The 14,351-nt window shown below is 53.1% G+C and overlaps 1 protein-coding gene and 1 long non-coding RNA gene across 2 annotated transcripts in view; one reads left to right on the top strand and one right to left on the bottom strand.

Moving 5' to 3' along the window:
- Window positions 1-3,268: 3,268 nt before the first annotated feature.
- Window positions 3,269-14,351, bottom strand: part of NUCB1 (nucleobindin 1) — a 33,043-nt gene continuing 21,960 nt past the window's right edge. The window contains exons 6-13 of the mRNA XM_011946434.1: window positions 13,252-13,437; window positions 12,891-12,981; window positions 8,043-8,101; window positions 7,678-7,770; window positions 7,514-7,606; window positions 5,298-5,468; window positions 4,687-4,798; window positions 3,269-4,217 (exon numbers count right to left, since the gene is read on the bottom strand). Coding sequence (XP_011801824.1) covers window positions 4,111-4,217; window positions 4,687-4,798; window positions 5,298-5,468; window positions 7,514-7,606; window positions 7,678-7,770; window positions 8,043-8,101; window positions 12,891-12,981; window positions 13,252-13,437 — 912 coding nt within the window. The 3' untranslated portion in view covers window positions 3,269-4,110. The remainder of the gene's footprint in view (window positions 4,218-4,686; window positions 4,799-5,297; window positions 5,469-7,513; window positions 7,607-7,677; window positions 7,771-8,042; window positions 8,102-12,890; window positions 12,982-13,251; window positions 13,438-14,351) is intronic.
- LOC105514790 overlaps window positions 7,938-14,351 on the top strand; it is an 11,675-nt gene continuing 5,261 nt past the window's right edge. Inside the window, exon 1 of the long non-coding RNA XR_001002226.1 lies at window positions 7,938-8,123. This is a non-coding gene — a long non-coding RNA (uncharacterized LOC105514790). The remainder of the gene's footprint in view (window positions 8,124-14,351) is intronic.

Below are 14,351 nucleotides of genomic sequence, written 5' to 3' on the forward strand. Positions count from 1 at the left end.
AAAGAAAAAAGAAGCCGGGCGTAGTGACTGACGCCTGTAATCTCTGCATTTTGGGAGGCCGAGGTGAGCAGATCACCTGAGGACAGGAGTTTGAAACTGGCCTGGCCAATATGGCGAAACCTGTCTCTACTAAAAATACAAAAATTAGCCGAGCGTGGTGGTGGGCGCCTGTAATCCCAGCTACTCAGCAGGTGATCCTTTCACCTCAGTCTCCCAAGTAGCTGGGACTTACAGGCACGTGCCACCACATCCAGCTAATTTTTTTTCTTTTTAGAGACGGGGTCTTGCTCTGTCACCCAGACTGGTGTGCAGTAGCGTGATCTCAGCTCACTGTAACTTCTGCCTCCTAGGTTCAAGTGATTCTTGGGCCTCAGCCTCCCTGAGTAGCTGGGATTACAGGGGTGCCCCACCATTCCCGCCTAATTTTGGTATTTTTTGTAGAGACGGGGTTTCACCATGTTGCCCAGGCTGTGCCTGAACTCCTGCCCTCAAGTGATCCGCCCACATCGGCCTCCCAAAGTGCTGGGATTATAGTTGTGAGTGACTGCACCTGGCCCTATTTATTTATTTATTTACATAGAGTTAGGGTCTCCCTATATTGCCCAGGTTGGCTTCAAACTCCTGGGCTCAAAGGATTCTTCCTCCTTGGCCTCCTGAAGCGTTGGGATTAGAGGCATGAGCCACTGCACCTGGGTTATTAGTTTTTCTCGAGAAAGGGTCTCACCCTGTCTCCCGGGCTGGAGTGCAGTGTCGTGGTCATGGCTCACTGTAGCCTTGACCTGTGCCCAAGTAGTTCTTCTGCCCTTAGCCTTCTGAGTAGCCGGGACCACAGGAGTATGCCACAACACCCGGCTAATTTTTTATTTTTTATTTTTTTTGTAGAGATGAGGTCTTGCTATGTTGCCCAGGCTGGTCTTGAGCTCTGAGCCTGAGTCATCCTCCTGTCATCCTCTCCTGAAACCCCCCACCCCGCCATCCCTGGCCTCCAAAGTGCTGGGCTTATAGGCATGAACCACTGTGCCTGGCCAGAATTTCATTTAAACAAATACTCCTGGCTGGGTGTGGTGGCTCACGCCTGTAATCCCAGCACTTTGGGAGGCCCAGGCAGGCGGATCACGAGGTCAGGAGATCGAGACCATCCTGGCTAACACGGTGAAACTCCGTCTCTACTAAAAAAAAAAAATACAAAAAACTAGCCGGGCGAGGTGGCGGGCGCCTGTAGTCCCAGCTACTCGGGAGGCTGAGGCAGGAGAATGGCATAAACCCGGGAGGCGGAGCTTGCAGTGAGCAGAGATCCAGCCACTGCACTCCAGCCCGGGTGACACAGCGAGACTCCGTCTCAAAAAAAAAAAAACAAAAAAACAAAAAAACAATGCTCACAACAGAATGCGGCCTCTTCCTTCACTGGTTGTTGGTGACATCTGGAGCAGCTGCTTGGGACCATGAGGGGAAGTCCAGCCCCCAAACCTATCCTTGGCACAGTTAGGGGATGCAAGAACCTGGTTCCCTGAAGTCATCCTGCTTTGAGACATCTTGGTTTTTGTCATAATGCATTTTTATTTATTCTTTTTCTTTTTCTTAGAGACAGGGTCTCACTGTCACCCAACCTGGAATGCAGTGGAGCAATCAATCATGGCTCACTGCAGCCTCAAACTCCAGGGCTCAAGGGATCCTCCCACACCAGCCTCCCAAGTAGCTGAGACTACAGGCACACACTACCATGCCCAGCTAATTGTTTTTTCTTTTTTTAGAGATGGCATCTTGCCATGTTGCCCAGTTGCCCAGGCTGGTCTCAAAATCCTAAGCTCAAGTGATCCTCTTGCCTCTGCCTTCTTTTTTTTTTTTTTGAGACGGAGTCTCGCTCTGTCGCCCAGGCTGCAGTGCAGTGGCCGGATCTCAGCTCACTGCAAGCTCCGCCTCCTGGGTTCACGCTATTCTCCTGCCTCAGCCTCCAGAGTAGCTGGGACTACAGGTGCCCACCACCTCGCCCAGCTAGTTTTTTTTGTATTTTTTAGTAGAGACGGGGTTTCACCGTGTTAGCCAGGATGGTCTCGATCTCCTGACCTCGTGATCCGCCCGTCTCGGCCTCCCAAAGTGCTGGGATTACAGGCTTGAGCCACTGCGCCCGGCCTCCTCTGCCTTCTTTTTTTTCAGACAGAGTTTTGCTCTGTTGTCCAGGCTGAAGTGCAGTGGTGCAATCTTTGCTCACTCTGCCTCCCGGGTTCAAGCGATTCTCCTGCCTCAGCCTCCTGAGTAGCTGGGACTACAGGCACTTGCCACCATGCCCGGTTAATTTTCTTTAGTATTTTTAGTAGAGAAAGGGTTTCACCATGTTAGCCACGATGGTCTCCACCTCCTGCCCTCGTGATCCATCCACCTCTGCCTTCTAAAGTGCTGGGATCAGAGGTGGAGCCACCATACCTGGCAAATTCTTTTTTTTTTTAAACAGTCTTGCTCTGTCGCCCTGGCTGGAGTGCAGTGGCGCAATCTCAGCTCGCTGCAGTCTCCGCCTCCCAGGCTCAAGCAATTCTCCTGCCTCAGCCTCCCAAGTAGTTGGGATTTCAAGTGCCTGCCACCACACCCGGCTAATCTTTGTATTTTTAGTAGAGATGGGGTTTCGCCATGTTGACCATGGCTAGTCTTGAATTCCTGGCCTCAAGTGATCCCCCCATCTTGGCCTTTCAAAGTGTTGGGATTACAGACGTGAGCCACAGCACCTGGCCAAATTCATGTTTTAAAAAGTGCTTAATCCCAGCCAGGCGCAGTGGCTCACACCTGTAATCCCAGCACTTTGGGAGGCCGAGGTGGGTGGACCACGATGTCAGGAGTTTGAGACCAGCATGGCCAATAGGGTGAAACCCCATCACCACTAAAAAAATGCAAAAATTAGCTGGGTGTGGTGGCAGGCAGCTGTAATCCCAGCTACTCGGGAGGCTGAGACAGGAAAATCGCTTGAACCCAAAAGGCAAAGGTTACAGTGAGCTGAGACTGCACCATTGCACTCCACTCCAGCCTGGGTGACAGAGTGAGACTCCATCTTTAAAAAAAAAAAAAAAGCTTAATTGCAGGTTTGGGTTTTTTGTCCTTGTGGCTGAAGGGACCCTATGTGAAGGCTGCAGACTCATCAGGGGCAGACGGAAAGATACCAGGATTGAGCCTCTCAGAAGTGATGCTTGAATCCAATCTTCAAAGATGAGGACTCCAGCAGGTGATGTGGCAATAGCGTTTTGGAGGGACCGGTACAGATACACAGGCACGGAGCCATGCGTTTGTTCCAGAAAGTATATTTAGATGGAACCGGAACACGGAGCGGGACACGCAGCAGGACGCGGAGCAGTGTCAGATGAGGCCAGAGAGGTGGGTGGGACAGGCCTTCGGGGCTCCAGATGAGGCTGAGGGGCTGGGACCAGGTCCTGGAGTGGGGTCAGCTCTGGGACCCTTCTGGGGCTGTGTGGGGAAGGGGCTGGGGGCCAAGAGGTCCAGGAGGAGGCTGGCGATGAGCTGGCTGGAAGCCAGGGGTTCAGGGAGGCCCGGGCTCCTGGTATCAGGGTTCACCGGCTGCACTGAGGATCCCCTGCCCCTGGCACCTAGCTGTGGAGGGGACACTGTCCTTGAGGAATCACTGGTTCCACAAAAGGTAGGGGAAGGTCTCGAGGGACCATCTCATGCCCTCGTTAATCAACCAGAAACTTGGCCCGGAGCAGCAGGGGGATTCCAGTAGCTGTGGGCATACAGGATCCTGGGGCGGCCACAACCCAGGCAGCTGAGGCCGAGCTACCTAGGAACGCAGGCTCAGAGCAGACCCTCCTGGGATAGATGGAGAAGGGGAGGGGCCTTCCCTAAGTTAAGCCGATCAGTGAGCACCTCACTGGACACGAGAAGGCAGGCCCCTCGGAGGAGGACAGAAGGGAAGGGCCACAGACTCGGAGGCTGTGAGAGTGGAGACAGGTGGACCTGGAGGGGCAGCAATGCATGAAATGCCAGCCTGTGCTCCCGCCCCAGGAGCCCAACATGACACCGGCCCCCAGGGAAGCTGACTGTGCCACTTCATCCAGCGCCCATCAGCCTCCTTAGAGCATCAGAAATCCAGAGGGCTGGGGTCCCAGAGGATCAGAGATGCTGGGGCACCTCAACCTCAGGGAGCCGCTCAGCAAGTTTCTTTTCTGGAGCGTCCACCTCCTTCTGGTCACCAGCTGGAGCTGGGACGGGTGCATCGTCTGGAAATGGACGGAGGGAATGGTGGCACATGACATCCCAACCCCTCCTCCCCCAGGCCCCCGGAGGCCCAGCCCCTCTTCCCTTACACCCAGGGGTCCCAGCCCCAGCCCCTCCTCCCTCACACCCAGGAGTCCCAGCCCCAACGCCCAGGCCCTCCTCACTCACGCTCAGGAGTCTAGGCCCAGCCCCTCCTCCCTCAGACCCAGGGGTCCCAACCCCCAGCCCATCCTCACTCACACTCAGGAGTCCAGGCCCAGCTCCTCCTCCCTCAGACCCAGGGGTCCAGGCCCCCATCCCCTCCTCCCTCCGACCTGGGAGTCCAGGCCCCAGCCCCTCCTCCCTCAAACCCGGAAGTCTGGGTCCCCAGCCTCTCTTCCCTCAGATCTGGGAGTCCAGGCCCCAGCCCCTCCAACCTCAGACCCAGGGGTCCAGCCCTGCAGCCCCTCCTCCCCAGACAAGGGCCAGCACCTGTGTCTGGGTGGAACTTGAGCTGCCCCTCGGGGTGGGCGGCCGGGGCTTTGTGGCCCTGCTGCTGCTGCTGCTGCTGCTGCTGCTTTCTCTGCTCCATGTGCAGCACGGCCTGCGGGAGGTGAGGGGTCACACAGACAAGAGGGTGTGACGCTGGCATTGCAAGTACTCAGGCTGCAGTCCCCAAACTCAGACTTCACAGCAACATGCTAAGTGGTCACTGGCCAGTCCCTTCTCCGTGGGCCTCAGTTTTTCTTTCATTGACAGTCAGGCTTAATGATAGTCAAGCATCCAGTTCTCCCTCCAGCCACGGCTTGGGTCCTGCTTTGGGACAGGGAAGCTCTCACCCATCCCTGGCTGTCTGCCCTTCTCCCCCTCCTGGGCATTTCCCTCCTCACTTACAGCCTTACTGCTCTTATCTAACATGGCAGCCACAGAGCTGTCAGAGACAGGAAAACGTCTGCCCTTACTCAAGATGGCGGTGAATACTTGAGGCTCCCCCAGTGATTAACATGGTGGCCACAGGCCTTCCCAGCTTCTGGACACCCATGGGGACACGGACAAGGGCAGCCAGAGATTCAGTGGATGGAAGCAGCTTCCCCTGCTGTCACCTGCTGCAGCTCCCTCTTCTGGGCCTCCAGGCGGCCCTGGGACCGCCCTAGGGCCTCTGTCTCCTGGCTGAGGCGCTGGGCCTTGGCATTCAGCTCTGCCTCCCGGGCAGCCAGCTCCTCTTCGAAGCGCCTCAGCTCTTCCTCGGTGTAGGCAGGGTGCATCTCCACTGTCTGCAGGTGGGCAAAAGGGCCATCGGGGCACAGGTCCAACCTCGGCCCACCCACGTTGGAGAGGGTTGTGCCAATGGGGGAGGTTTAGAAGAGGCTGGGAGGCCAGGGCCATGTGGGTGGTCAAAGAGGCCCAAGTGGGAGGTGGGAGTGGGATAAAGACCGAGAGACAAGGCCGGGCAACGTGGCCAGCACTTTGGGAGGCCGAGGTGGGTGGATCATCTGAGATCAGGAGTTTCAGACTAGCCTGACCAATATGTAGAAAGCCTGTCTCTAATAAAAATACAAAATTAGCTGGGCGTGGTGGCGCACGCCTGTAATCCCAGCTACTCAGGAGGCTGAGGCAGGAGAATTGCTTGAATCTGGGAGGTGGAGGCTGCAGTGAGCTGAGACTGCACCATTGCACTCCAGCCTGGGCAACAAGAGCAAAACTCTGTATTGAAAAATAAATAAATAAATAAATAAAATAGAGACCTAGATTAGCTGGGCGTGGTGGCATGTGCCTGTAGTCCCAGTTACTCAAGAGGCTAAGGAAGGAGGATCACCTGCGCCCAGGAATTCGAGGCCGCAGTGAACTATGATTATGCCACTGCACTCCAGTCTGGGTGACAGGAGACCCTGTCTCAAAAAATATAAATAAATAAATAAATAGGCCGGGCGCGGTGGCTCAAGCCTGTAATCCCAGCACTTTGGGAGGCCGAGACGGGTGGATCATGAGGTTAGGAGATCGACACCATCCTGGCTAACACAGTGAAACCCCGTCTCTACTAAAAAATACAAAAAAAAAAACTAGCCGGGCAAGGTGGCGGGCGCCTGTAGTCCCAGCTACTCGGGAGGCTGAGGCAGGAGAATGGCGTAAACCCGGGAGGTAGAGCTTGCAGTAAGCTGAGATCTGGCCACTGCATTCCAGCCTGGGTGACAGAGCGAGACTCCGTCTCAAAAAAAAAAAAAAAATTAAAATAAATAAATAAATAAATAAAAGAATGAGCTAGATTAGCTGGGCATGCTGGCATGCGCCTGTAGTCCCAGCTAATAGGAAGGCTCAAGTAGGAGGATCACTTGAGGACAGGAGTTTGAAGCTGCAGTGGGCTATGATAACACCCCTGCACTCCAGCCTGGGTAATCCCAGCACTTTGGGAGGCTGAGGAGGGTGGATAGCTTGAGTCCAGGAGTTTGAAAGCAGCCTGGCCAACATGGCAAAACCCCGTCTCTACCAAAAAATACAAAAATTAGCCAGGTGTGGTGTGGTTGTGCACACCTGTAATCCCAGCACCTAGGGAGGCCAGGTCAGGTGGATCACTTGAGTCCAGCAGTTCTAGAGCAGCCTGGCCAATATGGCAAAACCCCATCTCTACAAAAAATATAAAACTTAGCCAGGCATGGTGGCTCACGCCTGTAATCCCAGCTACTCAAAAGGCTGAGGTGGGAGGATCGCTTGAATCCAAGAGGCGGAGGTTGCAGTGAGCCGAGATCACACCACTGGGCTCCAGCCTATGTGACAGAGCAAGACCCTGTCTTAAAAACAAAACAAAACAAACAAACAAACAAAAAAATCAGACCTCTAATCCCACCACTTTGGGAGGCCAACGTGGGTGGATCACCTGAGGTCAGGAGTTTGAGACCAGCCTGGCCAACATGGTGAAACCCTGTCTCTATTAAAAATACAAAAATCAGCCAGGTGTGGTAGCACGCACCTGTAATCCCAGCTACTCAGGAGGCTGAGGCGGGAGAACTGCTTGAACCTGGGAGGTGGAGGCTGCAGTGAGCCGAGCTCACATCACTGCACTCCAGCCTGGGCGATGGAGTGAGACTCCATCTCAAAATAAATAAACAAAATTAAATAAATAAATAAATAAATAAATAAACAAATAAAAATTAGAAAGAGTCCTAGAGACAGGAGAGAACAGAGACCCAGAGATAGGGATGCAGTGACCCAGGAGAATGGCCGGAGACCCAGAGGAAAAGAGAAGGGGCCTGAGACTCTGAAAGAAAGGTCATGGCTGGAAGAGAGACAGGTTCAGGACCCCGAGTATCCCCCATGTTCTCACCTCCCAGCCCTCCCCGGTGTCCCCAAACTCCTTCCTCTGAGTGGATGTGAGGAACTCCTCCAGGGTCACGAGGCGGTCCTGGTTGGTGTCCACCTGGGGAGCCAGATAAGGGTGAGTGACAGAGCCGGGGCCCCGTCTTCTCCCCCGCCTGGCCCCCCCCTCACATTCTTCATCACGTGCTCCCGCATGCGCAGCCGCTCCTCCTCCATCTCCCTCATGTCGTCCTCCTCGTTCTTTGGGTCGTACACCTTCTCCAGCTGCAGGAGCAAGCGAAAGGCAGACGGCATTGAGAGGTCCCGAGCGAGCTCATTCCCAGGCTACCCCTTCCTCGTTAGACGTACAACCCGACTTCAACTCCCAGCAGTCCTTTGGGTACTCCACCACTCCTGGCAGCAGTTTTTGCCCCAGGGGCTGATGGGAGTTGTAGTTTTCACTGAGCTCCCATCCAGGGGGATTTAAGGGGACTGCAAGGAGGAAAGTGGCTGATCTGGGAGTCCCTCCAGGTGCCCAAGGCTTCCAAGATGCTCACCTCCTTGGTGAAGAGGGCCTCCAGCTCCTGCTCATCCAGGACACCATCACTGTTGATATCTGAAGGGAAGGAGATAGCAAGGTATCTCAGGTGACCGAGGACGGGGTACATCAGGTCCCTGGTGAAGAAACTTGGGGTAGATGTGGGGTCTGTTATCAGAGGACAGGTAACTACAGATCTCCTGCGGTGGAACGGTGGCCCCCAGGCTTTAGCACCCCACTAGGCCCATTGCTAGGGCCACTGCCTAGCGACCAGGGGGCTGAGAATGGAATAGACGAAAAGGAGGGTTCGAGGAAACATGCTTGGGTGACTGTCATGCAGGATTCTCTGGCCCTGGCATCCAGTGCTCTGGACACAGAGTCAGCTCCAGGGTTATCAGGGACCTCTGCCTCCCAGAGAACCAGGCCAGTGCTGACTCCAGTTGTCAGGGGGAGCCTCTCCTACCAATGTAGACCCCACAGCTGCAGGGCTTCAGGCTCGGTCAGCCACACTCACTGTCACCACCGGCCCTCCTCCTTCCTCGGCTCCCTCAGACAAGGACAACCTTGCTCCTGCGGAGGAGGCCAGGAACCCTCATCTTGCAAATCCCGTGGTTAATTTTCCGCCTGCATCTGACTTGAATTTCTGCCCTTGACTTCCAGAACATGATTCTGTCCTCTCTGGCTGCCCCTCCATCTCCTTTGACGGCTCCATCCTCTTCCTGACCTCCACGTGCTAGTGTGGCCTAGGGCTCAGGCCTGGGGGTCTCTTCTCTGCCTCAACTCTGCATCTGTGCAGTCCAATACAGTAGCCACTAGCCACATGGGCTGTTTACATTTAACTTGATTAAGATTAAAGAAAATGTAGGGGCCGAACTTAGGGACTCATGCCTTAATCCCAGTACTTTGGAAGGCTAAGCAAGAGGATCACTTGAGCACACAAGTTCAAGACCAGCTTAGAAAGGATGCCTAGACCCCGTCTCTACAAAAAAAAAAAAAAAAAGTCAAAAAGTGGGCCGGGCATGGTGGCTCACGCCTGTAATCCCAGCACTTTGGGAGGCCGAGGCAGGGGGATCACCTTAAGTCAGGAGTTCAAGACCAGCCTGGCCAACATGGTAAAACCCCGTTTCTACAAAAATTAGTCAGGCATAATGCCAACTGCCTGTAGTCCCAGCTACTCAAGAGGCTGAGGCAGGAGAATAGCTTGAACCCAGGAGGCGGAGGTTGCGGTGAGCCGAGAGCACACCATTGCACTCCAGCCTGGACTCTGCCTCAAAAAAAAAAAAAAAAAAAATTAAAAATTGGCTGGGAATGGTGGTGTGCACCTATGATCCCAGCTACTCTAGAGGTTGAGGTGGGAGAATCACTTGAGCCCAGGAGGTCTGGGCTGCAGTAAGTCATGATCACACCACTGCACTCCAGCCTAGGTGACAAAGGTAAAACCCCATCTCTAAAAATAAAAAAAAAAAAAGAAAAAGAAAAAAAGGTATAGGGAGTTGCTCTGAACCTATTCTGGTCTGTAGGGACTGCCTGATTAAAAAGATTAAATAAGGTGTTTTTTTAAAATTTTGAGACAGGGTCTCACCCTGTTACCCAGGCTGGAGTGTACTGGTGTGTTCATAGCTCACTAAAGCCTTGAACTCCTCAGCTCAGGTGATCCTCCCATCTCAGCCTCCCAAGTAGCTGGGACTACAGACGCACGCCACCACACCCAGCTAATTTTTGTTTTTGTTTTTGTAGAGACGGGGTTTTGCCATGTTGCCCAGACTGGTCTTGAACTCCTGGGCTCAAGGGATCCACCTGCCTTGGCTTCCCAAAGTGCTGGGATTACAGGGGTGAGCCACCACACACGGCCTATTGTTAATTAATTAATTAATTAATTAATTAATTTAATTTTTGAGATGGAGTTTCACTCTGTTGCCGGGCTGGAGTGCAGTGGTGTGATCTCAGCTCACTGCAGCCTCCGCCTCCAGGGTTCAAGTGATTCTCCTGCCTCAGCCTCCCGAGTAGCTGGGGCTACAGGCGCGCGTCACCACGCCCAGCTAATTTTTGTACTTTTAGTAGAGACGGGGTTTCACCATGTTGGCCAGGACAATCTCGATCTCTTGAGCTCGTGATCCGCCTGCCTTGGCCTCCCGAAGTACTGGGATTACAGGCGTGAGCCACTACGCCCGGCCTATTTTTAATTTTTTTTGAGACAGGGTCTCACTCTGTTGCCCAGGCTGGAGTGCACTGGTGTGTTCATAGCTCACTGCAGCTTGGAATTCCCAGGCTCAAGTGATCCTCCCACCTCTGCCTCCCAAGTAGCTGGGACTACAGACGCACGCCACCACACCCAGCTAATTTTTGTATTTTATTTGTAGAGATGGGTTTGTGCCATGTTGCCCAGGCTGGTCTTGAACTCCTGGACTCAAGGGATCCACCCACCTCGGCCTCCCAAAGTGCTGGGATTACAGGCATGAGCCACTGTGTCCAGCCCAAATGTCCTCTCTAGAGCTGTGCTGGGACTCTAACTCCAGTACAGCAGCCACTAGCCACATAGGGCAATTGAAATAGAAATTAATATCCAGAAGAATGAAAACTTCAGTTCCTCAACATTATGCTAAGTGAAATAAGCCAAATACACACACATACACACACACACACACACACACACACACACACACACATACACACACACACGACAAATACTAAAAGATTCTACTCATATGAAGTACCTAAAATAGTCAAAATCATAGAGACAGAAAATAGAATGGTGGTTGCTAGAGAGCTGGGGAGAAGGGGAGGGTGAGTGGTTTAATGGATAGTTTCCGTTGTGCGAGATGAAGAGCTCTCAGAATTGGTTGCATGACAGTGTAAATATACTTAATACTATTGAACTGTACAATTAAACATGTTTAAAACTGGGCGCAGTGGCACACGCCTGCAGTCTCGGCTACTCAGGGGACTGAGAGGCAGGAGGATTGTTTGAGGCCTGGAGTTTGAGTCCAGCATGGGCAACATAGCAAGATCCTGTCTCAAAAACAAAAAAAGCAGGGTGGTGCCCAATGGGATGGCTCATGCCTATAACCCCAGCACTTTGGGAGGCGAAGATAGGTGGATTGCTTGAGCATAGGAGTTTGAGACCAGCCTGGGCAACATGGTAAAACCTTGCCTTTACTAAAAATTAAAAAAATTAGCCAGGCATAGTGGTGTGTGCCTATGGTCCCAGCTACCCGGGAGGCTGAGCGGGGGGAGGATCACTTGAACCTGGGTGGTCGAGGCTGCGAGGTAGCACATATCACTACCTGAGACCCCATTACAGAATCTTCTTTGATTCTTTTTTACTTTTTATTGTTTTTTGAGACAAGTCTCGTTCTGTTGCCCAGGCTGGAGTGCAGTGGTGTGATCTCAGTTAATTGCAACCCCTGCCTTCCGCCTCCCGGGTTCAAGTGATTCTTCTGCCTCAACCTCCTGAGCAGCTGGGACTATAGGCGAGCACTACCATGCCTGTTTTTTTTTTGTATTTTTAGTAGAGACGAGGTTTCACCATGTTGCCCAGGCTGGTCTCGAACTCCTAACCTCAGGTAATCCTCCCACCTCAACCTCCCAAAGTGCTGGGATTATAGACATGAGCCACCACGCCTGGTCTACCTTTTTTTTTTTTTTTTTTTTAAATAGAGACAGGGTCTCACTTTGTTCTCCACGCTGGTCTTGAATTCCTGGGCTCAAGCCATCTTCCACCTCGGTCTATCAAAGTGCTGGGATTACAGACATGAGCCACTGCACCCAGCCCAGGACGCATCTTGTTTTCAATAGTACATTAATTTAATTGGCAGCTTACGTAAAATGCTAGCGCCTCTCATCCTGTTCAGTCTCTTGGAGTTACTGAAGTGTGGTATGATCTGTGTGCCTGGTCACCGGCTCTGAGGGGAGGTACTTTGTATTGTTTGCAGTTGTATCCACAGGGTCTTGATAAGGCGTGGTCCTTAGGGGGAACTTAGGAAAGGTTTGCTGAATGAATGAGTTACGCCTTGCTAAGCTCTTCTGAGGAGCAGCGGATTCTGGGACAGCGTGCCGGGCATATCTGAGGGGGCTTGGCAACCCCAGGCCACATTCCCAGACAGGAAGAGACAGACTGAGGGGGAGTGTGTCTTTGATCCACCGTACAGAAAGGTCTTTCCAGGCCGGGCGCAGTGACTCATGCCTGTAATCCTAGCACTTTGGGAGGCGGAGGGGGGCAGATCACATGAGGTTGGAAGTTCGAGACCAGCCTGGCCAACATGGTAAAATGGCGTCTCTACTAAAAATACAAAAATTAGCCGGGCATGGTGGTGCATGCCTGTAATCCCAGCTACTCGGGAGGCTGAGGCAGGAGAATCACTTGAACGTGGGAGGTGGGGGGCAGGAGGTTGCAGTGAGCCGAGAGCATGCCACTGCACTCCAGCCTGGGCAATAGAGCAAGACTCCGTCTCAAAAAAAAAAAAAGGAAAAAGAAAAAGAGAAAGGGCTTTCCAGGCCTCTGGAGGCCTGGTTCTTAGGGAAAAACATACTCCTAGTGACAGGGCTCCCAGAGTAGACCAGGGTTTCTTTTGGGCTGCTGTGGGAGGAGGGCCCAGGCCTAGCCAACCTGGTTTGCTTACAGTGGACACCAGCTGTCCTTAGAACCCCGAGGTCTGGTGTTTGCTAGAGCAGAGGCCCAACACTTCCACGCAGATCCTAGCCTTATAGCCAGGAGAGGCAGGGCTGTCTGGTCAACCAGGGGACATAGCTCAGCTCTTAGGCCTGACTAAGCCCTCCTGGGACAGACACACCCCTCTTAGCATTCAGGTCCCAGAAGGGTCAGAGTCTCAGGGTTCATCCCCGCTCTGGAACTCCCTCCCCACCTTACCATGCAGTATGAAGAAGGTCTTGGGGTTAAACCTGTTGGGGTCCAGTCCATCCAGCTCCTCCCACACCTCCTTCAGCTGGGCTTGGCTGCCCTGTGGAAGGGAGAGCCAGGAGCTCATGAGCAAGAAGTCTGCATGCCATGGGATAAAACTAAATATCCCTTTACCCCCATCCAACAAACATCTCCCTCAAGCAAAAAAACTAAGAAAACTACAAACCCCAGCAGCCCCTGGGGCAGCCAGGTACAGTAACAGGAAGTTTTTGCCTCAAGGGCCCCTGGGAATTATAGTTCTTTAACTGCTTTTTTGTCGGGTTTGAACTGGACGTGGTAGGGAGTGGATGGGCACGAATGGGGTGCTCACAGGCACATTGACTTTGGGATGCTCGCGGTGCCGGCGCTGTTGCTCTTCCAGCTTCCTCTCTGCCTCCTTTCTCTGCTCCTCTCCCAGTGACTCCAGATAACGCCGCCTCTCGTGTTCCTTAAGCATCTCGTAGCGCTTGAACTCTTCATGATGGGCTGCGTCGTACTGGGCAAGGTCCCGGGTAGCCTGGGGAAAGGCACAGGATCATTCCCTTCTGCCCCTTCTGCCCAGCCCCCAATTCCAGCCTGTAAATGGCAGGCCCTTGGCCCTGAACCTGGCCGAGGGCAGCCCCAGCCTCTACCTGTCTTACGTCTTGTGTCCTGATGTCCATTTTTTTTGAGAGTCTTGCTCTGTTGCCCAGGCTGGAGTGCAGTGGCACGATCTCTGCTCACTGCTCACTGCCTCACTTCAAACTCTGCCTCCCGGGTTCAAGTGATTCTCCCGCCTCGGCCTTTCAAGTAGCTGGGATTATAGGCATGTGTCACCAGGCCCGGCTGATTTTTATATTTTTAGTAGAAATGAGGTTTCACCATGTTGGCCAGGCTGGTCTCAAACTCCTGACCTCAGGTGGTCCACCCACCTCAGCCTCCTGAAGTGCTGGGATTACAGGCGTGAGCCACCACACACAGCCTGATGTCACCCTCTTTGGTTTCCATGACTGCTCCTGCCCCATAACACACTTTCTTCTCTTTATTCAAAACAGATTAGGACGGTTATACAACAGCAACCTCAACCCACCTCTTTCGAGTCCTCCACAATCTCCAGATCTCGGAGGAATAAATACATAGGAACAACATACATGGTGAATTTAATATGTTACGTATTTCGGGTACAGCTAGGCGGCCAAGAACATGAGGTCAGGCTAGGAGAGGTGGGTCACGCCTGGAATCCTAGCGCTTTGGGAGGCTGGGTTGGGAGGATCACTTGAGCCCAGGAGTTCAAGACTAACTCACATAACATAGCGAGACCTTGTAATGAGTTAAGATGATGGGGCCGGGCGCTGTGGGTCACGCCTGTCATCCCAGCACTTTGGGAGGCCAAGGCGGGTGGATCACGAGGTAAGGAGCTTGAGACCATCTTAGCTAACATGGTGAAACCCC

The sequence above is a fragment of the Colobus angolensis genome, unplaced genomic scaffold, assembly GCF_000951035.1.
Source record: "Colobus angolensis palliatus isolate OR3802 unplaced genomic scaffold, Cang.pa_1.0 Scaffold25, whole genome shotgun sequence".
Taxonomy (NCBI): domain Eukaryota; kingdom Metazoa; phylum Chordata; class Mammalia; order Primates; family Cercopithecidae; genus Colobus; species Colobus angolensis.